Below are 27,656 nucleotides of genomic sequence, written 5' to 3' on the forward strand. Positions count from 1 at the left end.
TAACTGACCAGCTTCCATCCCCATTAGTATTAACGGGTGATTTTAGTGCAAAACTTCCTCCTTGGGAGCGGGGTAATGTATGTGATAAATGGAGTAATAATACTGAGCAGTTACTTGACAGTAACTATATAGTTTTACTGAACAACAGATCAGCATCAAGGAATATATACCATAATTCCTCTTCTCCCGTAGATTTACCTATATGTACCTCAGCTCTTGCATTAGAATACCAGTGGTCAGTAAGGAAGGACCTATATGGCAGTGATCATTGTCCTGTACATCTGAAATATGTTCATAATACTCCATCCCCATGTTTCCCAAAGTGGAAAAGAGATGAAGCAGATTGGAGTTCATATGAAAGATTAACACATTGAAAAGAATTTCAAGGATTTCACTTCTCCAATTCAAGCGTGTCAGCACTTTACTGAAGTGGTACTAGATAGTTTGGACAGATGTATACCTAGAACTGCAGGTTTGCTATGCCGTCCAGTTGATCCTTGGTGGAATCAAGAATGTGCAGTTGCTAGGAAAGCCACGAGAACATGCTTACATAAGACATTTAAGATCACCCTGTGAGGCAAACAAAACAGTGTATGCGAGCTTGTGCAAACCAGAAAACAACAATTAAAAAGGCTAAAGAGACTCGTGGATAAATCACATCTCGAAGGTTTCAGCAAAAATTCCATCTGGCCAAATCTAGAGTAAGATCAGAAAATTGCAAGGTAAATATACTTCAGACCCACTGCCTATACTAATGGTGGACAAGTGGTAGAGATGTTTGGCAAGCACTTGTCAAAGAATCTAGTGTAAGCCAGTCAGTACTCTCCTGAATTTCAGCAAATCCAAAATTCTACATCAGTAGTTCCACCTCAATCCAGTAATACTGTACAGAGGCTTTCATTATAGCTTTCACAATGGACGAGATGCTGAATGCTTTAGCCAGCTCATCATTAACATCCCGAGGAGAGGATATTACCGTAGGTATGAAATGTTAAAGCATCTTCCGGAGATCAGTAGGGGCTTCTGCTTGGATACCCTTAATGATCATTGGAAGTCAGTACCTCTCCTAAGTCTTGGATGACATCACCTGCAGTCCCCTGGTATTCTGAAGCAGTTGGTTTCTTGGGGCATTGGAGGCAGTATGTATTATTTCATTAGGAATTTTCTGTCAGATCACTACCTAAAAGTTTGCATTGGATTTGCATTTTCCTCTTCCTAAATACAAGAAGGTGTCCCTCAAGGTAGTGCTGTCAGTGCACCTCATGCGATGCACTGTAGGCATTACTTAAGATTCTTTGCAGCATACCTTCAGCCTCTAGCTGCAACCCCTTTCGGTTTCTTTTACTGTACCTCCTTTCATATCCTCTTTCTTCCTTAGTTCCCACCCTCTCCTAACAAGTAATTCATAGTGCAACTGCAAGGTTTTCCTCCTGTTACACCTTTCAAACCTTTTGCTGTCAATTTCTGTTTCACCGCTGAATGACCTCATAGATCCCAGTGCTTGGCCTTTGGCCTAAATTCTATATTCAGTCTATCAATTTATCTTAAGTGTTACCTTATTTGCAATAGCAATCAATAGTCTGATGGATCACCTACCAACTGGTATCCAAGGATCATTATTTTTAGATGACTTTGCTATCTACTGCAGTGGATCTGCTACTGCAGAAGCCTGCAGGAAGGTTCAGACTGCAGTAAACGTAGCTTCAAAGTGAGAAGATGCTAGGGGATTTAAGTTTTCACCTCATAGAACTAGCCATCAGATTCACACAAACTACTACCAACCCTATTCTTAAAAGACAGTATTTTACCTTATGAAGATGAAGTTAAATTTCTTGGGGTGATATTCGACTAGACACTTAACTTTGGTCTTCATATAAATTACCTTGCCAGCAGAGTTAAACAGCCACTGAAAATATTGAAGGCAATATCACATTTTTGATTGAGGTCCAAACCGAAAAACTATGCTTAATCTTTATATATCCACAGGCAGTCCCCAGTTAACAGCGATCCGGTTTTATGGGGGCTTGTCTAGTGACGAAAATCTGCAATTTTGGCACCTAAAATCGCCGATTTCCTCTTATTGGTGCCGATGACTAGGTATTGGTGCTGATACATACCTAACAGAGGCAGTGATAACCAAAAATCGGGCCCCAAAAATCGCCAAAAAACTACAGAAAATTGCCAATTTTCGGTTAACAGCGATTTTCAGTTATCATCACACTCTCAGAACGGAACCCCCGCCGATAACCAGGGACTGCCTGTATATGCTTAAACAAGTTGGATTATGCCTGTCAAATTACAGATCTTTCTGTAAAATTAACTTGGAAAAATTAGATATACTGTAGTACATAACTTGGGACTACGGATATGTACCCCCTCTTTCAATCCTTAGGGAAGAACTAATCTTAAGGTATTTATCTAAATCCTTAACTTCTAACAGTAACCCAATTTATAAGTACAGGCAGTCCTCGGTTATCGGCGGGGGTTCCGTTCTGGGGGTGTGATGATAACCGAAAATCGCCACTAACCGAAAATCGGCGATTTTCAAGCTTATAGGTGCCGAATAGTACCGATTTTCGGTTATCGGCGCCTCTGTTAGGTATGTATTGGCACCAATACCCAATTATCAGCGCCGATAAGTGTAAATCGGCGATTTTTGACACCGAAAATTGCCAACTTTCGTCGCTAGACAAGCGCCATAAAACTGGATCGCCATTAACTGAGCCCGCCGTTAACCGGGGACTACCTGTACAGTGGCCCCTCACTACTTCGCAAATTCACGACTTCGCGGAGTTTTTAATATATATTAATGGAAAATATATAGTAGATTTTCTGGAAAATTCTAGAAAAATCGCAATATATGAACACCCAAAATTTCTCATTAAATCCATTAAAATATTAATAATAAATATTATTTCCTAGTCTAAGAACAACAAAACAAGTGTAAAATAGCAAAAAAACACATATTTGCACTTGTAACTCCTATGAAAAAAAAAGAACCATCTGGGAAGTGATGCCTATACAGTACCGCGTGTTCCATTGTTGGGAAAACACAAAGCATACCATCTTGGGGGCTGTGATTGGTGCATGGGAGGGAGACGACAAATCACAGCTTCCCGATTTCTAATCGGGCCTGTGATTGGTGCTTAGACTGATGATCAGAACCCTCAGCATCTCCCCTTGTCTCTCTCTCGCGGCCATTTCGCTTCAAGCTTTCTCACCGAACGGTTTACTTTACGCTGTGCTGTGTGATTTTTTTTGTGGTTTTTGTTGAACTTTGCTTCAATTTTCATCTCCTGCAATGGTTCCCAAGTGTGCTGCTTCTTCCAAGGTTGGTACTGAGCCTAAACGCCATCGAAGAATGACGGCGATCGCTGAAAAGGTGAAACTTCTCTATGTTGAAGGAAGGGAGAAAGTTCGCGGCTGTAGCCCGCCAGTTTGGCGTGAACGAATCCACCATTCACTACATCTACAAGGATGAGGCGAACATTAGGAAGACAGCTGCCATCACCTTTAACAAGTCAGCGAAGAGAGTGGTTACGGCTCGTAATAAAACGATCGTCCGTATGGAATCTGCTTTGGCCGTATGGATAGCCGACTGCCGAAAGAAGAACATAGCTTTGGATATGAACATTATCCAAACAAAGGCTAGGAGCCTGTACGAGACCTTCACCGCTAAGGAACCAGAGGACGACAGTGGCAACCGCGAAGAAGCAGATGATGATGAAAAAGACGTAGAAGATCCACAACCAGGGACGTCCAGTCATTCACCACGTAAGAAACTGCAATTTTCTGCTAGCAAAGGGTGGTTTGCAAAGTTTCAGAAACGCTTCAGCCTAAAAAGCACTTCCTTGCGTGGCGAGGCTGCTTTGGCTGACACGGTCGCTGCTGAAACATACGTCAATGAAACCTTCAAGAAGATTATCTCTGAAGGTGGATATCAGCCCGAACAAGTTTTTAATTTGGACGAGACGGGCTTGTTTTGGAAAAGAATGCCCTTGCGAACTTTCCTGTTCAAAGAGGAAGCAAAAGCCTCCTGGCTTTAAAGCATACAAGGATCGTGTGACCCTCGTGATGTGTGGTAATGCTGCGGGATTTTTATTAAAGCCAGGACTTATTTACAAGTCTAAAAACCCAAGGGCTTTAAAGAACAAAAACAAGAATCTGCTACCCGGACATTGGATACACAATCCAAAGGCCTGGATAACGAAGATGCTGACTTCCGACTGGTTCCACCAGTGTTTTATCCCGCAAGTGAAGGTGTATCTAGCAGAAAAGGGCATGCCATTCAAAGTCCTTCTCTTTATGGATAATGCTGGTGGCCATGCTACTGATCTGTCGTATTCAGGGGTTCAGGCTGAATTCCTATTGCCCAACATGACGTCACTTATTCAGCCAATGGACCAGGGGGTTATCAGGGCATTCAAGGCCCTATACACGAGGAATGCCCTGGCGAACCCGGTTGCTTCCGTGGATGTTGCCAAGAAGACGACGATTTCAACTTGAAGGCATACTGGCGGCAGTACACAATTGCTACATGCCTCCAAAATATCCACAAGGCATTGGAAGAAATGAAGCCTGCCACCATTAACGCCAGCTGGAAGAAGTTGTGGCCCAAGGTTGTTTATGACGACAAAGGATTTACACCTGCTGAAATCCAACACTCAGCAGTACAGAAAGCTGTGCAGTTGGCTGTGATCCTTGGAGGTGAGGGCTTTGCAGACATGACCACGGGCGACATCAACAAACTTCTAGACTGCCACTCCCAGCTGCTAACTGACAAAGATCTCGAAGAGTTGATGAAGTCGGCGAGTGAAGAAGCTGAAGCAGCGCAGCAAGAAACAGAAGTTATCTCCCAAACTGGCTTGACCTTGGAACGGCTCGCCGGCCTCTGCAACCTGGTTAAGGAACTGCAAGAATGGTCGCAGGAATGGGACGACGATATGGTTCGATCGGTTCAATTCTGCAACATGGTCGATGGTGTCATGGCCCCCTACAAGATGCTCTTCGACCGGAAAAAGAAGCAGCGGCAGCAATTCTCAATCACAATGTTTTTGCAGCCTTGCAAAAAAGAGCCAGTTCCTGCTGCTGCTACTAAGGTTACACCATCGGAAACTGAGGAAGAAGCGAAAGAGGTGCCCAAGGAAATGGCACCGCCGTCTGAAGAGACGTAAAATACAATCATTGACTGCGCAGTAAAAGTCATCATCACCTTCATCGTCATCATTTTTACTGCATAGCAAATTCATCACCATCTTCATTCAAGTTTTACTTCAACTTCTTTCATGGTGAGTACAGTAACAATTTTTTATTTTTTTTAATCTTAAGTGTTACTGTACTGTATTACATGTAATACAGTACGTACAGTAACATGATACTGTATTGTATTACTGTATATATTATTACTGTACTGTATGTATACTGTATTTTTTAAAATTTAAAGCTTGCTGATCACATCATATACTACAGCTACTTTACCACAGTAATTTAGCCCCTGTTTTATGGTACTGTAAACTTACCTACCAAATTCATATTGCTTAACAGTTGTCCCTGTTATTAATAGAGTAAAGGGTGGGTTGTTAAGAGTACAGGGAGGTTTTAAAAAGTCCAAATACACATTAAATAATTAAATAAATATGCTGTCCATACTTCGTGGACTTTCAATTACCTCGGCCGGTCTTGGAACCTATCTCCCGCGATAAACAAGGGGTCACTGTACGTAAAATATACCTCGACTATCCAAACCTCTGGAGGTAAGAAATGAAAGAGAAAGTGGAGAGGTTGGCATTTTGACAACAATAGCACAGGTTGCATACCCTAAATCTCCATCTTGATCTCCTGTTGAAATATGCACTGTTGTGGGAGGGAAGAAACATACGTATTTCCAAGGAATTTCCCCCTCCAGTAGGATGCCTTGACGAGGTGAGGGGCTAAGGGACCCTGGCCTTTGGGCCTGGGTCCTGATGAATCATCTTACATAGTTTTTGGCTTAAATGGCATGGACATTCCACATTTGCAAAATTTTACTGCTTAGGTGAATATGAGAAGGGATTGTTTTAAGGGGTTCGCATTCAGAGCTAATTGTGGGAGATGTGGTGGTTGAATTGCCACCTGATATGGTTTGGACCTAAGAGATAGTGATGGGATTCTCTCATTGCTATCTTGGGGGGCAGAACCACCACCGGGGATCAGCCCATCGGGGCTGGTTTTTGGAGGTGGGACTCCTGGCTTTTGTCCGGAAGCCCACCAGTGCGGTTGGAGTGGGGAGTCAGCCTCCATCAGTGGGGGCAGAACTCCCGGCAGGCGGATTGGCTTATACCTGGACCACTACAAGCGCATTGGTGCTATCCTGAAGGGTAGGGTATGGGGTGGATGTTGGTAGTCACCTCTCACTTGTGTCATTGGTGGAGAATGTGAATACCTGACTGGTCCACGATACTTTCTTGATATAACCAAGCAGTTTTGGGTGGGTGGATGAGCCAGTTTTTGTGTGGTGGTCTGATGTGTGCATGCTCGGCATCTTGGGGTCTCTTCGCGGGCTTTGGCAGTGTGTTGGGGTGGGGAAGCTGGGCAGTAGAAGCTGCCCGGTTTTCCCTTTTTGATGTGCTGTCGGGGTCTGTGCGGGGCTCTTGGGTGTCAGGTGTGCACTTTTTGGACTTCTGCATGTGGACTGCTTTAAATTTATGGATTTGGCTACTAGTTCTCCCTCCCCTGGATCAGATGACTTAACACAGCAAAGGCTCCATGGCCACATTCTAAATGACTCAGTTATCAGCACAAAAGTGTTTTCAGTGAAAAACTTAAATGATGAGCCATTTGATTTTATTCCTAAGACTGAAGAACATGGACCAGCCCCATGTACCAGAGCTCTTTCTCCCACTCTATGGCATGTTGCTATCTACAAGGAGGGAGGGAAAAATTTATTAAAGCTGCTGAATGTATTGAGAGCAAGGTTGGTTCCATTCCCATTGGAAATTTAAAATGCTATGGAAAGAACCTTCTAATAAAAGCTGGTAATGAGACTCGTGCAGCTCTGTATCAAATTTTAAACCTCCTGAGAATGGAAATACTGAATGTATTTCATCTCACAGATTCTTTAACACACTGAAAGGGGTAGTTTACTCAAGAGACTTCCATGTTTTTAAAGAGGAGGAGATTCTCCATTGATGTCTTCCTTGTTTATCTCATGTAAAAAAATTGGGTGGGGATGCAGCTATCCTTTTAACCTTCTCCTCCAATTACCTACCTGATACCATCATTGTTGACAATGAAAGGATGTGCAGGTTAAAAAATACAAAAGAAATCCCAAACAGTGTCGCAAATGCTTTGAATATGGCCACAGTCAAAACTCTTACGATAACAATTAAAGATGTCTTGTGCGCTTTGCAGAGCACAATAATTTTGATGAGTGCAAAGCAGTCCGATACTGTTTCCTATGTAAGGGTGATCACCCTCCAAATTCTAGGGCTTGCCCCAGATATAGATTTGAACAAGAAGTGTTGGCAGTGGCTGATAACGAACATGTCAGCATTAGCGAAGCAAAGCGCATGGTGAAGGGGGCAAACAAAAGTGCCAGCTCTACCTATGCTTCTGTAATAAAACTTATGAAAAATTCCAGCAATGTAAGGCCACCAATAACTGCATCTGATAGATATCACAAACCCGTCATTCCTCAGACTATAAATAGTAATGAAAATCTCCAAAATGGTCAGAAACTTTCGTCGGCAAGTGCTTTGGAGTTCAATACCAAAAATTGTACTTCCAAAAGCACAGAAAATTTATCTTCCAAAGTCGATACAAATGCCACCTCTACGATAGCTGCCGATTCATCTCCAAAAATAAGTGTGCCAAAATCAACAAATAATTCAGGAAGATGTTCTAAAAATACTTCAAACAAAAATAATCTAAAGGAACAATCTCAATTAGATAGACCTCGTTCAAAGCCATCAATCGTCACAGCCACAAACAAAAATAATACCAAAGCTATAATTACAACTACCAAGAAGCACACAAGAAATACTTACCCAAGTAATGATAGCTTTACAATAAAAACTTCAAATGGGTTCAGTGTTTTGGAAGAGAGCTCTCCTAGAAAGGTGGCTCCAAAAGTAGATTCAGAACAAAAACATCTGAGTTCAATTCAGTCTTGTCTCCCTAAGACAAATAGGATAAGTGGTGCACAGAATCACAGTAGAAATTCTGAACATCAGGTTCATAATGAAAAATATGAAGATCAACCACAGACCCTGAACTCCAATTCAGATGAAAAGGGATTAAGAAAATCTCTTATAAAGGAGAATTTCCCACTTCACCCTAGGAACAGTACTTCCCCTCCAAGGAGTGGGAAGTAGCACATTTTACCACCTTAGTATTCATGCTCAATATCCTTCAGTGGAACTGTAAAGGTCTCGGAGCCCGTACAGAAGACCCTTAAGTTTTAATGCATGAATTCAATCCAGGGATTATATGCCTGCAGGAAACAATGTTAGGCAACTCTGCATATAATCCTGGACTAAATTATTCAATATTTAAATCATATCCCCCAATTGGTGATCGTGCCCATGGAGGTGCTGCAGTTATTATTAATAAATCACTACAGCACTCCACAATACAACTCTATAAGCTGTGCCATGTCAGTCGTTTTGGAGAGGAAGATAACAATCTGCTCCTTATACCTTCCACTAGACCTTGATTTTAACACTGGAGATATTCAGTCCTTAATTAACCAACTTCCAGCTCCTTTACTTCTCCTAGGTTACTTTAATGCTCACAACCCCCTTGAGGGAAGTCTGTTTTTAGACAGTAAAGGGAAATTAATTGAAGACCTTATTGACAGGAATGATTTTACCCTATATAATAAGGGGTCAATGACTTTCTACAACATTCATGATAATCATTTCTCTGCACAGGACTTAGTATTTCTTTGACAAGTATCCACCTTGATTTTAATTGGTCTGTTTATGAAGATTTAAATGGAAGTGATCACTACCTGATCCATTTGAAATATGCTCTAAATGCTCCATCTGAAGTTTTACCTAAGTGGAAGGTAGAGGACGCAGACTGGGATCAATTCAGTAAGGGTGTCAATCCAGATAGGGAGTTTGAGTCGTGTCATTCTCATCTAGATGCCTATGATTACTTTATTGAATCTACTTTGAAGAGTGCTGAAGGCTCGATTCCAAAAACAAAAGGCAAACCTTGTAGACCTGCAGTTCCCTGGTGGAATAAGATATGTGGTATTCTGAGGAAAGTGACTAGGAAGTGCTACAGACGTTACAAAACTAGTTGCTCCTCTCAGTCTAAATTAATCTACAAACATGCTTTAGCCAAGCAGCAGCGCTTTTATAAGAAAGCCAGAAGAGAATGTTGGTTTTACTATATTAATGGAATAAACTCCAAGACCCCCACTAAAAATGGTGTGGTGCAAAATACAGAAACAGAGAGGAAAATTTGTTGCATCACCATTACCCGCATTACAAATAAATGACACTGAAGTTGCCAGTGTGCTAGGAAAACACTTTTCTAAAGTTTCCTAACAATTATTCTCCAGAATTTCAAAGAATTGGGAATTCTGAAATGAATCTGAAATTTGATTCGGGAAAATCTGAACCATATACAGTAACTACAAATTTTCCCTAATAGAATTTCGTGAGGCGCTCTCCTCAAGTGAATCCACAGCTCCAGGTGAGGATACAATCATATATGAAATGCTTAAACACCTCCCAGATGATGCCAAGTAGATATTTACTCAAGATTATGAACAATTTGGTTTCAGGAAAAACCGCTGCACCTTTGATCCTTTGCTGAGGCTGACCAACCAAATCCAGCAAGGATTCACCAAACAATATCAGACTATCGGCATATTTTTTTTACCTAGAGAAAGCATATGACACTACCTGGAGAATTGGCATCATGAAACAATTGCACAAGGTGGGCATATGTGGGAGAATGACCAGGTTTATATTCCTTTTTAACAGATATTTTAAGGTAAGAGTGGGAAACTCCCTCTCCCAACCTTTTATGCAGGAGGATGGAGTTCCCCAAGATAGCATTTTAAGTGTAATACTCTTTTCAGTGGCAATAAATAATGTGGTTGAAAAAATCTCGCCCCGTTAAATGCTTGCTTTTTGTCGACAACCTTGCAATATACTGCACAGGATATGATTCCTTGTCTGTATGTAAACATTTGCAAAGGTCTATTAATGCTATTACTAAGTGGGCTGATGAGAATGGTTTTAAATTCTCTTCCAAAACAGTTGCAGTAAGATTTACCGGGTGCCAGCGTGTGGAAGAGGCTCCCACACTTAGTCTAAAAGGGTCTATCCTTCCTTATGAAAATGAAGTAAAATTTCTGGGGATGATTATAGACCATAAATTAACCCTTTAACGCCGAAGCCCTATTTACAAAAACGTCTCCCGTATGCTGGCGGCGTTCGGAGATTTAGCGCCGAAGCGGAAAAAAAGTTTTTTTTCAAAAAATCACAGCACGCTTAGTTTTTAAGATTAAGAGTTCATTTTTGGTTTTTTTTTTTTTGCATTGCCTGAAGTTTAATACGCAACCATAAGAAATGAAAAAAAATATCATATATAAATATTGGAATATATGACAGTGAAAAAAAAAAAAACTCGTATATAATTGTATACAAATCGCGCTGTAAGCAAAACGGTTAAAGCTAATGACTTAATTTTTTTTAGTTGTATTGTACACTAAATTGCGATGATTTTGGTATATAAATTTTAAAACGATCAAAGCAACACAGAGAAAATATTATCACAAAATGATGCATGAATTCGTAACGCGCGGACGTAAAAAAATTTTTTTTTCAAATATTCACCATAAATCGAAATATTGTGTTAGAGACTTCCCGTTTATTGAAAAATGAAGCTAATTGATTGAATATTACTAGACTGTAAGTGTTTTAGCTTACAATTGCAGTTTTCGACCATTTCAGTCGAGTTAAAGTTGACTGCAAGTCGAATTTTTTCTATTTATCGTGATTTATATGAAAATATTTCAAAATTGATAAAAGCTACAACCATGAGTTATTTTTTGTTGTATTGTAAATGAAATTGCGCACATTTTCATATATAAAACTTTATTTTTTGTTGTATTGTAAATGAAATTGCGCACATTTTCATATATAAAACTTTATGTATCGACTAATATAAAATGGTGCAAATATTACGACAACGAAAAAGAATTTCTGAGATGTTGGCGAGTTACCAGCGCAGACGTAAGGAAAATGTTTTTTTTTAAATTCACCATAAATCGAAATATTGTGCTAGAGACTTCCAATTTATTGCAAAATGAAGGAAAACGATTGAATATTACTAGAATGTAAGAGTTTTAGCTTACAATTGCGTTTTTACCATTTCGGTCGAGTTAAAGTTGACTGAAGGTTGAAATTTTGGCAGTTACCGTGATTTATGTGAAAATATTTCAAAACTGATAAAAGCTACAACCATGAGCTAATTTCTGTTGTATTCTACATGAAATTGCACACATTTTCATATATAAAAGTTTATGTAACGACTAATGTAAAACGATGCAAACATTACGACAACATGACGAAAAGAATTTCTGAGATGTTCGGCGAGTTACAGCGCAAGACAGGCGTAAGGAAAAAATTTTTTTCAGAAATTCACCATAAATCAAAATATTGTACTAGAGACTTCCAATTTATTGCAAAATGAAGGTAAACGATTGAATATTACTAGAATGTAAGAGTTTTAGCTTACAATTGCGTTTTACCATTTCGGTCGAGTTAAAGTTGACGAAGCTTGAAATTTTGGCAGTTATCGTGACTTATATGAAAATATTTCAAAACTGATAAAAGCTACAACCATGAGTTATTTTCTGTTGTATTCTACATGAAATTTCGCACATTTCCATATATAAAACTTTATGTAACGACTAATATAAAACAGTGCAAACATTACGACAACGTGTGAAAGAATTTCTGGCGCTGGACGTAAGGAAAAAGTTTTTCAAAATTCACCATAAATCGAAATATTGTGCTAGAGACTTCCAATTGGTTGCAAAATGAAGGTACATGATTGAATATTACTAGAATGTAAGAGTTTTAGCTAACAATTGCGTTTTTTGACCATTTCGGTCGAGTCAAAGTTGACCGAAGGTTGAAATTTTGGCAGTTATTGTGATTTATATGAAAATATTTCAAAACTGATAAAAGCTACAACCATGACTTATTTTCGGTTGTACTGACATGAAATTGCGCACATTTTCATATATAAAACTTTATGTAACGGCTAATATAGAACAGTGCAAAAATTACGACAAAATGACGAAAGAATTTTGAAATTTTCGGCCGAGTTACAGCAGTGGCGTAAGAAAAAGTTTTTTCAAAAATTCACCATAAATCAAAATATTGTGCTAGAGACTTCCAATTTGTTGCAAAATGAAGGTACATGATTGAATATTACTAGAATGTAAGAGTTTTGGCTTACAATTGCGTTTTTCGACCATTTCGGTCGAGTCAAAATTGACTGAAGGTTGAAATTTTTTGTAGTCGACGTTTGCTACGTCCACTCGGCATTCAACAGACAATTTTAGTCGACGTTTGCTACGTCCAACAGGCGTTTAAGGGTTAACATGGGCCAGCCACATAAGTGTCCTAAAGATTAATGTTAAACAGTCTTTGAATATTTTAAAGGTTGTTTCTGGATTTAGTTGGGGGGCTAATAAAGAAATCTCCTTTGAGGCTATATGACTCTGTGTCGATCTAAGCTAGACTATGGCTGTCAAATTTATTCCTCAGCTTGCAAAACCAAGCTAAAGGAACTGGATGTTGTACACAACGTGGGGTTGAGAATATGCTCAGGGGCTTTTAGAACTTTGCCTGTTGAAAGCATATATGTTGATACAGATCATTTTCCCCTTAATCTAAGAAGGCAAGAGCTAGGGTTGCTATGCTTGGCTAGAATGAAAAGTGCTCCCAAAAATCCCTCCTTTCAAGTACTAATGGAAACAGACTTTCAAAGTTTTTCTTGTACAAGAGCTTCTAAACCATTCCAAATTCAACTGAATGTGGATGTCAGGAATAATCATCTTAAATCCCAGAAGGTCCTGGAAGTAGAATATCCTGTAAATCCTCCATGGCTTATTCCAGAAGCATTAGCATGTAAGAAATTGTTTAACAAAAAGGACTGCACTGAAGAAGAGATTAGGGGAAAATTCTTAGAGCACGACACTGAAGAAGAGATTAGGGGAAAATTCTTAGAGCACGACATTACCCATGCTAATTATACAAAGATATCTACAGATGGATCAAAGTCAGGTAGTGGTGTTGGTTGCGCGGGTATCCTTGGTGATACAGCGTACACAGCTAAATTACCTGACTCTGCATCAATATTTAATGCCAAATTAAGAGCCGTAGTCTCTGCCCTAGATTTAGTTTTTCAAAGTAGACACTAATTTTGTCATATACTCACACTCTAAAAGCACTTTAGAAGCTATTAAAAAATTTAATAGCTTTCATCTATTAATTCAAAAAGTTCAGGAGTGGCTTTTTCGTATCTATTGTCGACGTAAATCGGTCTCTTTCTGTTGGGTCCCTTCTCACGTGGGGATTTGCAGAAACGAGATGGCAGACAGGGAAGCAAAAGCTGCTGGTATTTTATCAGACACCTCTTTCAGAAAAGTGACTCATACAGACCTTAAAGGTCCTATTAGGTCTTAAGTTTTGAGTAAATGGAAAGAAAGGTGGACTTCTCCTTTTCTTGCTAATAATAAAAAACTGAAATATTAGAGCTAATATACTGCCGTGGTCTTCATCATCCCAGCTTTACAGACGAACAGAGGTTTTTTTTAACCAGATTAAGGATTGGGCACACTCGTTTAACCCATCAGTTTATTTTAGAAGGAAGCAGCCCTCCAGAGTGTGCTTTCTGTGACGAGACACGAACAGTGGAGCACATTCTGGTGGTCTGCCGAAGATATTTTAACCAAAGAGAAAGATATTTCCAGGGCAAATCCCTCTCTGTTACTTTGGAAGATGAAGCAGATATATCTGCTATCATCGCTTCTTTTAAAGTGTATAAAAATTTTTAGCGATATATATTTAATTTTTTTTCCTAATATATTTATTACATCACACAGAATTTTAATGACATTAAATTTTTTATTATGTATACGTACAGTATATCACATCATTCATTGAACTTCATATCTTTATTTATTGGTCACATCACTTCATTTTATTTATTAATTTCCTTCATTAATTCATAAATTCATTTACCCTAAATTTATTTTCCCTTCATTACAGCACTGAATGGCCTTCTTGGTCCTAGTGCCTGGGCTTTTGCCCTAAATATCATTCATCCATCCATCATACAGACTAATAAGGTCCTATTAGATCTTATGTTATAAGTAAATGGCAAGGAAGGTGGACGTCTCCTCTTCTTGCCAATAATAAAAAATATAGAAATACTAGAGATAATATACTGCCGTGGTCTTCGTCATTCCAGCTTGACAGACAAACAGATTATTTTAACCAGATTAAGGATTGGGCACACTCGTTTAACCCATGTTTATTTTACAAGGAAGCAGCCCTCCAGAGTGTGCTTACTGTGATGAGACACTAACAGTGGAGCACATTCTGGGGGTCTGCCCCAGATATTTTAACCAGAGAAAGATATTTCCAAGGTAAATCCCTCTCTATTTTGAGAGATGGAGCAGATATTTCTGCTATCATCTTTTTTTTTTTTATGTATAAAAATGTTTAACGGTATTTAATTTTGTTTCTAATATATTTATTACATCACAGAATTTTAATGAAATTAAATTTTTCATTATGTATATATCACATCATCCATTAAACTTCATATCTTTATTTATTGGTCACCTCACTTCATTTTATTTATTAATCATTTCCTTCACTAATTCATAAATTCATTTACCTTAACATAATTTATATTCTCTTCATTATGGTGCTGAATGGCCTTCTTGGCCCCAGGGCCTGGGCTTTTGCCCTAAATATCATACATTCATCCATCCAAGGAATTTCTTCAGATTTCCTCCAACACAGAGGGCAGAGCATATACTGTATACTGATAACCAAGTCAGAGGATGGAGTTGGCTGTGCAGTAGTAGGAAATTATGTAATCAAGAAAAAATTACCCCCTTCCCGCTTGATATTCACAGATGAATTATATACTGTGCTTGAAGTTGTAAAATACGTTTTTAATAAAGGAAAGATTGATGAAAGTTTTATCATACAGTATATCAGACTCAAGTAGTCTTTTATCCTCATTACAACAGTTGATGACCTTTTTCATGACCAAGTCCTTCCACAAGCATATCAGGGTGAGTGTTTGTTGGGTGCCTGCTTGTGTGGGTATAGATGGCAATGAGAGAGCTGATAAGGCAGCTGAAGAATTGATAAGATTACATAATCACACACTCATAAACCTCCCACACTCTGATTTTATGCAAATTATTCATATTTGTATAATTAGGAAGTGGTAAATGGGATAACATAATTTGTAATATGAAGTTGAAGGCTATTCGAAATCCATTAAAGAGATGGCAGTCATCAGCTCATCCAGATAGGAAGACTAGAATTATTTTAACAAGGCTGCATATAGGGCATACACATGCTGATCATAGATACCTAATGCAAAGTGAATGGAGACAGGCCCAATCTGCAACTCCTGTCAAGAAGTTTCAACAGTAGTAAAGCATTTTTTTAACCGATTCCCAGTTTTACCCAAGAAAGGATAGTTACCTTACTATATGGCAGGGCCATGAGTGAGGTACTTTATAATAATTGCGATGTCAATAAACCAATGTTTCTAAAAGAAAATAATTTTTTTTTTTTTACAGAATTTAACTTATAAATTTTTACAGATTTGTTTAATTCGTATTAAAGACTGTTTATAAACTTTTTAATTTAATTTATAGTTTTGCATGAATTTTGGCTAAATTTATGATGCAGTATTAGATTCTAAGCGCTGGCCTTAGTTACCACAATGCTTGGAATGTATGCCAAAAATCTATCAGTTAATCTTGGAGGTACATCTCCTGAACCATGTAGGGGGGTAGCACCGTCAGTGCACTGCAGGCAATACTTAAGGTTCTTTACAGCGAACCTTCGGCCCCTAACTGCAACTCCTCTCATTTATATTACTGTACCTACATTCATAATCTCCTTTCTTCTTACTTTCCACCCTCTCCTAACAATTGATTCACAGTGCAACTGCAAGGTTTTCCTCCTGTTACATCTTTCAAACTTTTTTAGTGTCAAATTCAGTTTCAGTGCTGAATGAACTCGTGTCCCAGCACTTGGCCTTTGGCCTAAATTCTGTATTCTATATCTGCAGTAACTATTGACTTGGCAGGGCATTTACTGCACTGTCTATGATGCCACATAACCTATACTGTAACTATTTGTAAAATACCATCAGGAAGTGGGCTGATCAGCATGGTTCAGCATCAAAGACTTTCTTGTTGTGATTTACTAGATGAGACTTCCTGTTGTGATTTACTAGATGAAGACATAATGTAGTACCCAGTTTAACTTTGAAAGGCACTAATTTACTTTGAGAAAAGGAAGTGAAATTTTTGGGCAAGAAGAGATTCTGAATTGTCCATGCTCGAGACCCATTGATGGTGGGGTGGGGGATATAGACTGCATTCTTCCCTAGTAGATGATATTGCTACTTACTGACCTCTTTACCTAATTTCTAATGGGAAAGACAGGACTCCCTGAACCATCATAGAGCCTAGTTTGATGTGGTGAACTAAACTGATGCACAGGGCCTATTAACCTCTGTAGCCCTATGCCAGGCTGTGAAGGATGTTACAGGATTTGGCCTTCCCTTGCACATAAAGTACAACCAAGATTTGGACAATTCCAGGGAGCTGTTTGACTCCCTCCAGTTTTTCACAATGTAGAGACAGAACTTAATAAGAGATTCTTAATCTTACATGTTACCCTTAATAAGAGGTTCTTAATCTTGCATGTTACCCAAGCTTCAGAACAGTGCCAGTCACTTATATGAGAAACCCTTCTATCAGAGAAGTTAGTCTTCTAGACAAAATGTAATTTGTATTCTCATAAGTCCCTACATATACAAACCAGAGCCTAGTATCACAATTCCGCCACAACCAAACCCTCAATAGTCCCAGTTTGCCCCAGGGAAAAATGATGGGTATCCTGCACATACTTGTTGCCACTAGTTGATCAACTTTTTACCTAACTCAAGTTTTCAACTCATGCCATGAATACTTAATATAAAAGGTTCTGGTTTGTATATCCAAGAAAAATAATTTGTAAATTCTTTTAAGTTAATACCGTATATCAATAATTCAAATCATGCATTCTTTTAAATATAAATTTAAATTTTGAATTGTAAATTATTTTTCTTATGAGTCAAGCACAATTTTCTATTCTGTATAAGCTTACATGTAAGTCATGGGCTTTTAGACTTGTTACATATGTGAATGGTTGCACATTTGAAGATTGATATTGGCACAGCAAGATATTGGCACAGCAAGGTTGTACTCTATACAGACATGGGGGAATCTCCTGCCTTTGCATATTTATAGCACTCTTAATGAAAAGACAAGGTACTTTCCTTGTGAAAGCTAGCTGACAAACAAAACAGGTTATTCCCTCACTGAATAAAAGAAAATGGTTCAAATATTAACTTTTATTATCACAATATTTGGAGTACAAATATTAGTTTGATGACTAGATAGCAGTACTGTATAAAAGTTGACTTATTACCAGAGTTTGAATCCTGCCAATGAATGTTTCAGGAGTTAATTACCTGTAAAATCTCCTTTCCAAATGAAATGCACTTTGAAAAGCTGATATTGGTCCATCACTTAAAAAGAAAAAAAAAAGTTAATTCTTTTGACATTGAACATCACCTCTGTTTATTGAGCAAAAACAATTATAAAGACCTGACCAGAAGCATATAGTCCAATAAAAACCTAATAAGCTTAAATATGTATAATCTGTTACATTCATAAGTAAGTACTATCAATGTCGTAATCTTCATCACTCTTGAGCCACCAAATAAAACTAAAAGGGAAGTTTTTTTTTTTTTGTAAAAATGGGCTATTCACACAATGAGGATAGAGAAACTGGCTATTCTTTACAATGAACAATGAATTTTGGGTCTTGAAAGCTATTTATCAATTTATATTATTTATTAAAGATGTTATGAGCTGGGAATTATCAAATAACATTACAGTACTGTTAAGGACGGTCAATTCTGAAAGCTAGGTAATTCCATTACAAAATTTTAAAATACAAGGCATAAAGTACAGTAAAATATTCTTACAGTAAAAAAAAAAAAGTACAGTAAAATATTCTTACAGTAAAAAAAAAAAAAAGTGCCATCCATTCTGTTTTTTGTTTGCTCCTGACTTCCATTCTCTGTTTTTCGTTTGCTCCTGACTTCCATTCTCTGTTTTTTGTTTGCTCCTGACTTTTCAAACTTCATTCAGTGATTTTCTTTATAAATTTAAATTTTGTGTTACTTGGTCAAAAATATTTAATTCTCATAGCTTATACAGTTTTTCTTCCTGAGATGCTTAAAATTCATTTATGAGGTGATGGTTGGTTTGATTCACCTGCATGCATTTTTCTTTGAATGCTTTATTCATCTTGTAAAAGTGGGATAGGATGTATGGTCATGAAATAAATTTGAGAAATTCTTACTTTTTCTGCCCCTATTGGTATTTTCCCTTGTATTCCCTGTTACAAAAGTAAAGGGGGGTTTACTGCAATGAGGAAACTAGTGGAGTAAAATTACCTGAACATGTGAAAACATTGGAGAATGTGCTGGAGAAATTACTTAAGAAAAATTATAACTAATAACCGTCTGCCTTTATGTAAAGGCCAATGACAAAAGCAGTCTTGATAAAGAGGCTATTACAGGAAAAGTACCAATCAAGGAGGAAGATTAGTTTCTCAACATTCTGTGAGTCTTCAGAAGGATCTGACCACAGTACCATTGGTGCAGGATACCAGGGAGACCCAAGTCAGAGATGTTCCTCTGCCACAATACCTATGTGAAGACAGCAGCAGGTGTATTCAAAGGATGAGATAAATGTAAGTGTCTATTAAGGATAAGTTACGAGCCCTTGGAGGAAGAAACAAAGGAATGCATGCAGAAAATGAACCCCCTAGGGAGCTGCTATATGTTGATAACCTAGTGTTGACTAATAGAATCTGAGGAACATGACCAAAAATGACTAAGAAAAACAGCTTACTGGGGCTGGCAAGGTAAAAGCAAAAGATTTCATGTGACTGCTAAAGGAAAATGTGGGGCTGAACTTCATATGATGTACTGGATGTAAAATTTATGTGGACTAAGATTTTTGATGCCTGAAATGTATAAGAGCAAACAGAAATCACAGGACAGTGGATAACAATGTTGTGGTAGAAGGACAGGTCTCTGATGAGGTAGAAAATGTTTTTTAAATTTTGGGGATACCAGACACTAAGTAGGGATAAGAGGCCAGCAAGAACAAGTAGCAGCAGCTTGAATGATACAGGAGAAGATATCTAAACTATACTGGTAAATATAAATATTATGTACAGCTTTCTGTAGCACAAACATACACAGACAGAAGAAGAGTTGAAAAGTTGTGACTAGGATGTTAAGATTCATGGCCAGAGTACACTGGGATGATTGCATTAAAAAGGAAAAGGTAGAGAGATGCAGTCTGTGCTGGAAAATTAAGATGGTTTGGACACTTGATGAATAGGATGAATAGGGATGAACTGTCATTAAAGAACTGGCATGATCAAGTTCTGTATTTAAGGACAGTAAGGACAGGGAAACTGGAAGAATGGTATTGAAGTTTTTTAAAATTAATTAATATGCATTTTTCCTGTGTAAAAGAAAGGGTGTTCCTGGACAGTACTTTGAACTGGTATACAGTCCCTCTACTGACAGTAGGGAACTTTGAGTGTCCCAATGGATGGATATTTGATAGTACACAATCTCTAAGTCTATCTAAAGCATGAAGTCACCCCCTCTGATAGATTCCAGCACTAAACGTTTTTATCTTGGAACAAATCTGCAGAATAAACTTATTTTCCAGAGTAAGACTGGCCACTGGTCTCCAACTCCCAGTTGGTTTCTCCACTAGGAAGCAAATACTGTAAAATCCTGGAGAATGGTGTTTTACATCTACAGTGCCCTTCACTTTTAGCGCCTCCACCTCTACTGCCATGGCAAGAGACTTTGGTGAATATGGAGGTTCTGGGTGGGACAGTATCAGAGTTTGAGATAGGGGAGCATGGTGAATATGGAGGTTCTGGGTGGAACAGTATCAGAGTTTGAGATAGGGGAGCATGTCAGTCCTTGACCAGAATCTTGAATCTGTCCCGAAAGACTGGTACTACTCAGGGCTCTGTCCCATGGCTCTGCCACACTGCCCAATGGCAAGACAGGCAACCCTCTACTTATGGATGCAGAGAGAGGGGATTACCACCCTCAACAACCGCCTCCCATCTTCTTCTCCTGTCCTCCTTACCTGGCCACAGCTGGGGGAAGAGAATAAAAGGCCTAAAACTTTAACTGCCTTCGCTTCTTTGAGGAGGAAGACTGGGCTCCTTGTCTGGGTTTGGAAGGAGCAGGCTTCCTTGCAACACCAAACATTGAAGACTTAGCTGCATCTGAAGTTGAGCTATTGGTGCCTTCACCCCCAAGCTGGGCTTGAAGTACAGTGTTTGATTAGAGTGTCCCAAGAATCCTTTCTTCTCGTCTAAACCACTACTTCCACATTACTCTGCAGGAACAGTAGATTAGAGCCAAGCACCAACCAGTTACTCTGTGAAAGGCTACTCTCCTGAGAAATCGATGGGAAAACAGAGGTAACCATGTCTGTCCTTTTAAGAACCAGGTTAGCTCACAAGTTGGTAGTCTGGTGCACAAGAAAAGTCGGCGCCTTTCTCCCCAACACCAACAATTTTCTGAACACTGCCATCTTGTCATGAGACTAGAAACCTATCAAAGGAAAGTCTGCCAAATTGTTCAAACACAGGTTGAGCCACAAGGTAGCCTGGAAAGAAGCCATGGCAACAAACTTTATGGTGGTCATTTCTGTTGCCAAGAAGGAAAGTCTCCACAGAGGCAGGTCATTTGTCAGTCTACAGACTGATGAGTCAGAAGTGCAACCAGAAGTGCTGCTCAAGCTCAGTATAAAGGGGTTCCTACAAGAGGAAGACATGCCTGACCTCTGCGCCTCTGCATGCTCCCTGTCCCATAAAGAACGAATGGAATTCCTCCCAAGTGAAGCCCCATGAAACCCAAAAGAGTAACTTTCCAAACAAAATTTTAATTTGGACTTTCTTGTCCTGGCACCTCCATTATATTCAGTAACAAGAGAGCCAACAGAAGGTGCAGGGAGACACCACCTGCCTCCTATGTATGCAGAAAACCATATACACACTCGAGAGAATGCAAGCAAAAATTTGGTGCTGACTCTCCTTTGCATGCCCCTAAAGATGAGGACAGGGAGTAGAAGCACTACCTGAAGAAAGAATAGAGGAGAGAGAGGGAGAGGAAGGAACCAAAAGGATTCAGTGGTGTCACCAAGAGTGTGTTTTGCCCTGAAAAGGCCAGCAAATGTGTACAGTATATGCTTCATCCTTCTTCCTCCTCCTACCATACTTCTCCCACTGAGAAGTCCAACCATTACCTAGTTCCAGAGGGAAGTACAAATACAAACTTTTCCCCTGCAAAAGGAGCAGTACCTGTGAGGGTTAACTGTTAAGGGAGACAGGAAGTGCCCAAGCAGGTGACCATACCTCTTGCAATGGCGCTGTTTTTTTTTTTCCATCATCAAGGAAAAAATAAAGTTAAGCAAAAACAAACAAAATGGTAAAAGGAATTAATCCAGCTCCTCATTAAGCATTCAACAACAGTAGGATGAGGGAGGGCCTAACATGATGTTCATTCTCTGTGGCAGCTGAAGAAAAAGTGAATGTTGATGTAAGGTGGGGAAGGGGTACATCCCCACTCACCCCCATAACCAGTTAATAACCTAAACACCAACTTAAATGACCATTCCAGCTTGCACTGAGGATACTTTGTTATAGAAGACGATGGTATTTAATTCATAGGTAAAAAAAGGAAATTGATGTACCTCATAAGCATTTATGACGATTTAAAGTACAGTACATTATATCCAGCTCCAGGCATAAACTAGTTCTTATCCTTGCTTTATCAAAGTCAAAGTCCTCTCCCCCCAGAAATTGAAAGGAAAATTAAAGAGGTAGAGTGAGTGCTTCATAGGTTGCCTTCTACCCAACAAGCAAGCACACGCTGTAACATAATGACAATTGTTGGGACGTGCCATGCCCAATAGACAACTCGCCTTTTGTTTACACCCCAGTCTGCCTCTAGAATTCATACAGTTTGCATGAGTTGCAACAGTTTGCCAGTGTCAACACACTACAAAGCACTTACTCACTAAAATAACAGACACAAGTTGTAAATGCAGTGATGATGGTAGCACTTCTAATACAAAGTGAAAGCATGAAGTGCTTCCTCTTAGAGGGAAAATAAATTTAAAAGAAAATAAACTGTTGGTATTGTATAATCAAAATAAACAAAAAATCACCAGCAGAGGTTGCCACAATATGTGATGAAAAAATTTGATTAGCAAAGTGATAGGAAAATTTGGTTACCTTTGCTGTTATACCTGTCTGCAAAAGTGGTCAACTGTGAACTGCAAGGTTTTTACCAAGGATAGATGATATCTGGTAGAAGACATGAACCAGAATAGTTAGTCTAGTGATGGCAATTTGACACAGAGAGTCCTTGAGCCTTTATGAGGACTTAGGATACAAAAAAAAAAACATGAAAGGCAATGGACTTAAAGCCATTCACAGCAAAGAAGGGATGGTTCATAAGTTCAGAAGCATGTATAATCTGAATATAAAAATTACTGGAGAGGCTGCATTTGCTGACACAGAAGCTGCTGCCATATTTCCAGCATAGCTAAGCAAGATTACAATTGACAAACCAAGACTGCTTTGGTAAGATTCCCAATAGAAAATATATCCACAATAACTAAACTGATTCTAGGCTTTATGGCATGGAAAAACAGGTTAAGTCTGGTAATCAGTAGCAAGGTAGCCTAGCATTGTCCAATGAGCAAAGAATCCTCAAACACTGGGAAAAAAAAAAAAAGTATCTTCTCTCATTACAGCAGTGCAACCTCAACACTGAGTCATGGCAGTGTTATTCACTGGTGGCTTCACTAAGTTTCATCTCTGAAGTGAGAAACTACTTGGAAAAAGAAGGGTTGCCTTTCAGGATGTAAGAGAACATGTTCCTGGCCATCCTCAGCTGATCAACATTGGGAATGAAAATGTTCAGGTATTTTTGCCACCAAACATGACCTTACTACTTCAGGTGTGTCAAGGTCTAAAACACTTGTAGGTATTCAAAATGATTTGAGCAACAATTGATGCTGACCCTGACAATGAAATTATGGACTGCTGAAAGCTAGTCTTAAATGCTGATGCAATAACTTCTGTCAAAGAGGCAGTGGATGAACTACAGCCAGAAATAGTAAATGGATGCTAAAATGACTTTCATGGAAGGAAGTCATCCATGATTTCAAAGGCTTCCAAGGGACTGATGAATATGTGAAGAAAATAATTCAAATATAATTAAAATAGCAGTACAAGTTGGCACTAATGGAGTTCTTGATGCGGTGAAGAAAGATACGGACAATGATAGTTTAGTTTTGACAAATGAGGAGTTGGAAGACTTCATCAGGTCATCTGTACAAGATGATGAAACTTTAGATGAATTAACAGTGGACACAGAAAGTTGGGTAAAGTGTTTTGACTGACAATGTACAGGAAGAAATAATGGTTTGTGAACCCATGATGGAAGCAGCATTGAAGTAGCACACATCATAAGAGAAGCATGCAAACATCTCCAGCTCATATTTTTAAAGAACCAAAAAGGCAAAAGTTACAAGTGTATATAACCATGTTCTTCCCAAGGGAATAAAAAATCCAGTCTCTTCCCACTAAAGTCTTAGCAGCAGAGTGTAGACTTACTTGTCCACCTTCTTTGAAACAAGTTCCTCTCAGTCCCTGTGATGAGGTCTATTGCTCTGCCCTGAGCCAGATCTGACTCAAGGGAATGAACCTCTTTTCCTCAGAAAAATTGTCCATGCTAATAGGAAATTTGAAGTTTTACCCCAACTTACTGGTTTTACCCCCAGAGCAGGATGTGACTCTCATCCACTGCAGCCTAATGGCATCACACAGCTCTCGGGAGAGACCTCAGATCAAGATCGCCTTGCATGACTTGTTCTAGATTTGCCAAAACATAGCATATTAACGAGTAGCATGGGCTTTCATGTCTTGCTCTTGGAGGACTGAGTATTCCTATTATCCTCATTATTTGTGAGATTGGGGCAAAAACTCAGAACTCTACTGTTTCTGACTTGAGATCTGAGAACTGCTTACTTCTCTTCCTCTCCGAATTTGTTACTGGAGAGCCTAGTGAGATGCTTTTGTACTATGCAAGCCCTGTAGCATGATCTATGAGAACTCAAACTCTCAGGCCAGTGTTGGCATTTTTTTTTGTGGTACCATGCAGGAAAAAAAAGTGTTAAAAAATACCCTTTCCCTCTGGCTTCAAGAAGTAATCAAGCAGACACATAGTTTGGGCCACAAGAATGATTATCCAATCTGGGTGAGAGCTTCCAAAAATCAAGAGGGCTGGCCCATCCCAAGTTGTTTAGATATTTAGGTCTCAAAGGTAATGAAGGCAACATCATCATCATTTTACCTTGCGGACCTCACCCACACGTCCTTGGTTACCTTCTCAGGACCTGTGGTGGCTACTCAACAGGCTGCAAAGACTGTAAGATACTTTAAACAAAGTGCATCTTGCCTACGGTACTTGGCAAAAGGTTAGATGCTGAATGGGTGAGTAACTGCCTCTCTCTCTCCTTTCTTCCTTCATTTGCAAGGCAGCAGTCAAGCCAAGTACATGCTCGGCAAGCCAAATTACATGTAGACTCAACAAACAATCAGGCATCCTATCTTAGAGCCTCAGTTCATAAGATACAACTCCCTTCACTCTCCCAAAAGAAAAAGGGCTTCCTCCCAACATCTGAGATAGGGGTTTCCTCAACTCACTCACCTACTCCCTCCAATAAACCACTCTGTTTCCAAGTTTCTACAACTAATTCCAACTCAATCTGAGGAATACTCCTACATAAAAGGGTTTGGTTTGTATACTGAGAATGGATACATACTACTCTGAAATAAAAGGCTCTGGTTTGTATACCGTATATACTCGCATAACGCGTGATCTTGTGTATCGTGTGGCCCCCAAATTTTCACCCATAAAAAATTATTTTATTATGTATCTCATGTATCATGCAAACTCCTTTTTTGAGAGACCAAATTACAATAGACTAACCTCTTTTCCTCCATCTCTTTATCCCATCTTTTCCTCCATCTCTTTATCCCATCTTCTAGTTAAATAAGTTAAAAAAGTAAAAGAGAATGACAAAAGTATCATTAGTAACATTATGCTTGTTGTGTATGCGAAACAGCCGTTTTGCTATGAACAATTGAATTGGATGACTATTTTGCTCGCATTTCAAACATCGTATGATAGTACACAATTATTGTAGTTATATGCTACAAATTATGTTCATTAGAACAGGACTGATATATTTTTTACATTATACCCTTATTAGTTATGGAGAGAAAGATTGGCATGGAAACAGACTGCTAAATAAAACTGGAGTGGAAAGTATTTTAATCAAAACTACTGGGCATGAAAGCCATTTTACTGTTGTTTTAACATGTATGGCAAATGGGGTGAAACTTTCCCCCATGGTATCTTCAAACAGAAATTGAATTGAGGCCTAAACAAAAATTCCCTAGTGGTATTGTTGTCCATGTTCACGAAAACCTAAACATTGCAAATGGTGCATTGATCGCTATGTTTGTATTTTATAATACAATAGTAATATGAGACTACATATAATATTATTGGATACAAATAAGTAAAGCACAACTTTTTAAAAGATCCATGGGAAAGACACATATTCTTTATGCTTGTATTTTATAATAGGATACTAATATGTGAATATTACATACACTAATTTTATATCTAATGTACAATATGACCCCTTTAAATTAGCTTTAAAATTAGGTCTTGAAAAGTCACATGATACACCAGTATATACAGTACCTAGAACAGATACATACTACTTTGAAACTCTTTGATGATTACAATTTATGGTTTCTTGCCCATTTCAATTAGGTGATTAACACTATAACAAATATTGTAAAAATTTTCTACATACTGTCATTGTCAAAAGCTGGATGGAGATCATGCCTACTTCAGGTGATAATTATGGTATGCTGTTTGTTTCTTCAGTTAATGGTAACTCTTGCAAAACAAATTCTTTGTATTTTTTATACCAGTGTTTGACATAGTTATAAAGATACCACACACAATATACAGAAAATGATAAGAGACAAAAGATGATGAATCCTGCGAAAAATAGAAACACTTTAGTTGAAGTGTCAAAACCTTTAACACCTGCCCTTTGGTACCATGCAACCTGGAAGAGAAACAAAGAAGTTCAATTTTTGAACTAAGTAGGGCCAAAAGACATTGTGCTTTAATAAATATTACATGCTGGTAACAGTAGCTTTCCTGTTCAAGATTTAATGTCTTTTTATAAGTCGGTATACTGTACTCACTTTTAAGTGACTTTGCTCTCTTCTGAAAGATAAACCAATATATATACTGCAATTAAATTTTTTGGATCCTATCATTTCAACAGATGTTATAACTGATCAAGTAAAGGCAGCTTGAAACATGTTAGCTATTGACTTTGGTATAATTACTTATAAGGTACCCCTAGTATACACTCTTAATACAGTACATACCTGATAAAGTAATACTCTATAGCTCCCCTAAGGTGCAAGCTCAACCATACTTTTCTAATCACAGTTTGTCCAGTGTCTGTCTGGTGTATAATTTATACATTTTTAACAACTCCAAAACCAAGATAATTTTCAACCAAACTTGTCACAAAGCATCCTTGGGTAAAGGGCAGTCATGTGCATGATGGGATAATTACTTGATTGGAGTCTCTGCATACCAGTGGTTAGTAGATATTTGGCTAAAAAAAAAATTGCAAAAACCTAATAAATCTCATTTCAAGTGTAATTTGATGAAAAGAAACTATTAAACTGAGCAGTAAGCACTGTAGCACAATCACTGAGTATGATACTATAACATACCTACTGCAACCTGATTTTGGCCTGACATAGCTTCCAATTAACAAACCTGATCCTAAGTAACCTCATAGGAGGGTAGTGCCAACTGTGCACCTCACGTGGCACACTGTAGGGATTACTTGGGGTTCTTTGCAGCATCCCTTTGGCCCCTAGCTGCAACCCCCTCGAGTAGGACGCCTTGACGAGGTGAGGGGCTAAGGGACCCTGGCCTTTGGGCCCGGGTCCTGACGAATCATCCTACATAGTTTTTGGTTTAAATGGCGTGGACATTTCCACATTCGCAAAATTTTACTGCTTAGGTGAGTCTGAGAAGGGATCGTTTTTTGGAAGGGGTTCGCATTCGAAGCTAATTGTGGGAGTTGTGGTGGT

At 38.6% G+C, this 27,656-nt stretch overlaps 1 protein-coding gene across 10 annotated transcripts in view; it reads right to left on the reverse strand.

Moving 5' to 3' along the window:
• LOC136841658 (piggyBac transposable element-derived protein 4-like) overlaps positions 1–27,656 on the reverse strand; it is a 459,099-nt gene that overhangs the window by 72,577 nt on the left and 358,866 nt on the right. For 6 of the 10 annotated variants that reach the window (XM_067108809.1, XM_067108811.1, XM_067108810.1 and 3 more), the window contains exon 6: positions 17,659–26,602. The exons of the other annotated variants lie outside the window; for them this stretch is intronic. In XM_067108809.1, the coding sequence (XP_066964910.1) occupies positions 26,390–26,602 (213 nt within the window). In that variant the 3' untranslated portion in view covers positions 17,659–26,389. Of the gene's footprint in view, positions 1–17,658; positions 26,603–27,656 lie in introns of those variants that run through there. 10 annotated transcript variants of the gene reach the window in all.

Source organism: Macrobrachium rosenbergii, chromosome 9, assembly GCF_040412425.1.
Source record: "Macrobrachium rosenbergii isolate ZJJX-2024 chromosome 9, ASM4041242v1, whole genome shotgun sequence".
NCBI lineage: Eukaryota > Metazoa > Arthropoda > Malacostraca > Decapoda > Palaemonidae > Macrobrachium > Macrobrachium rosenbergii.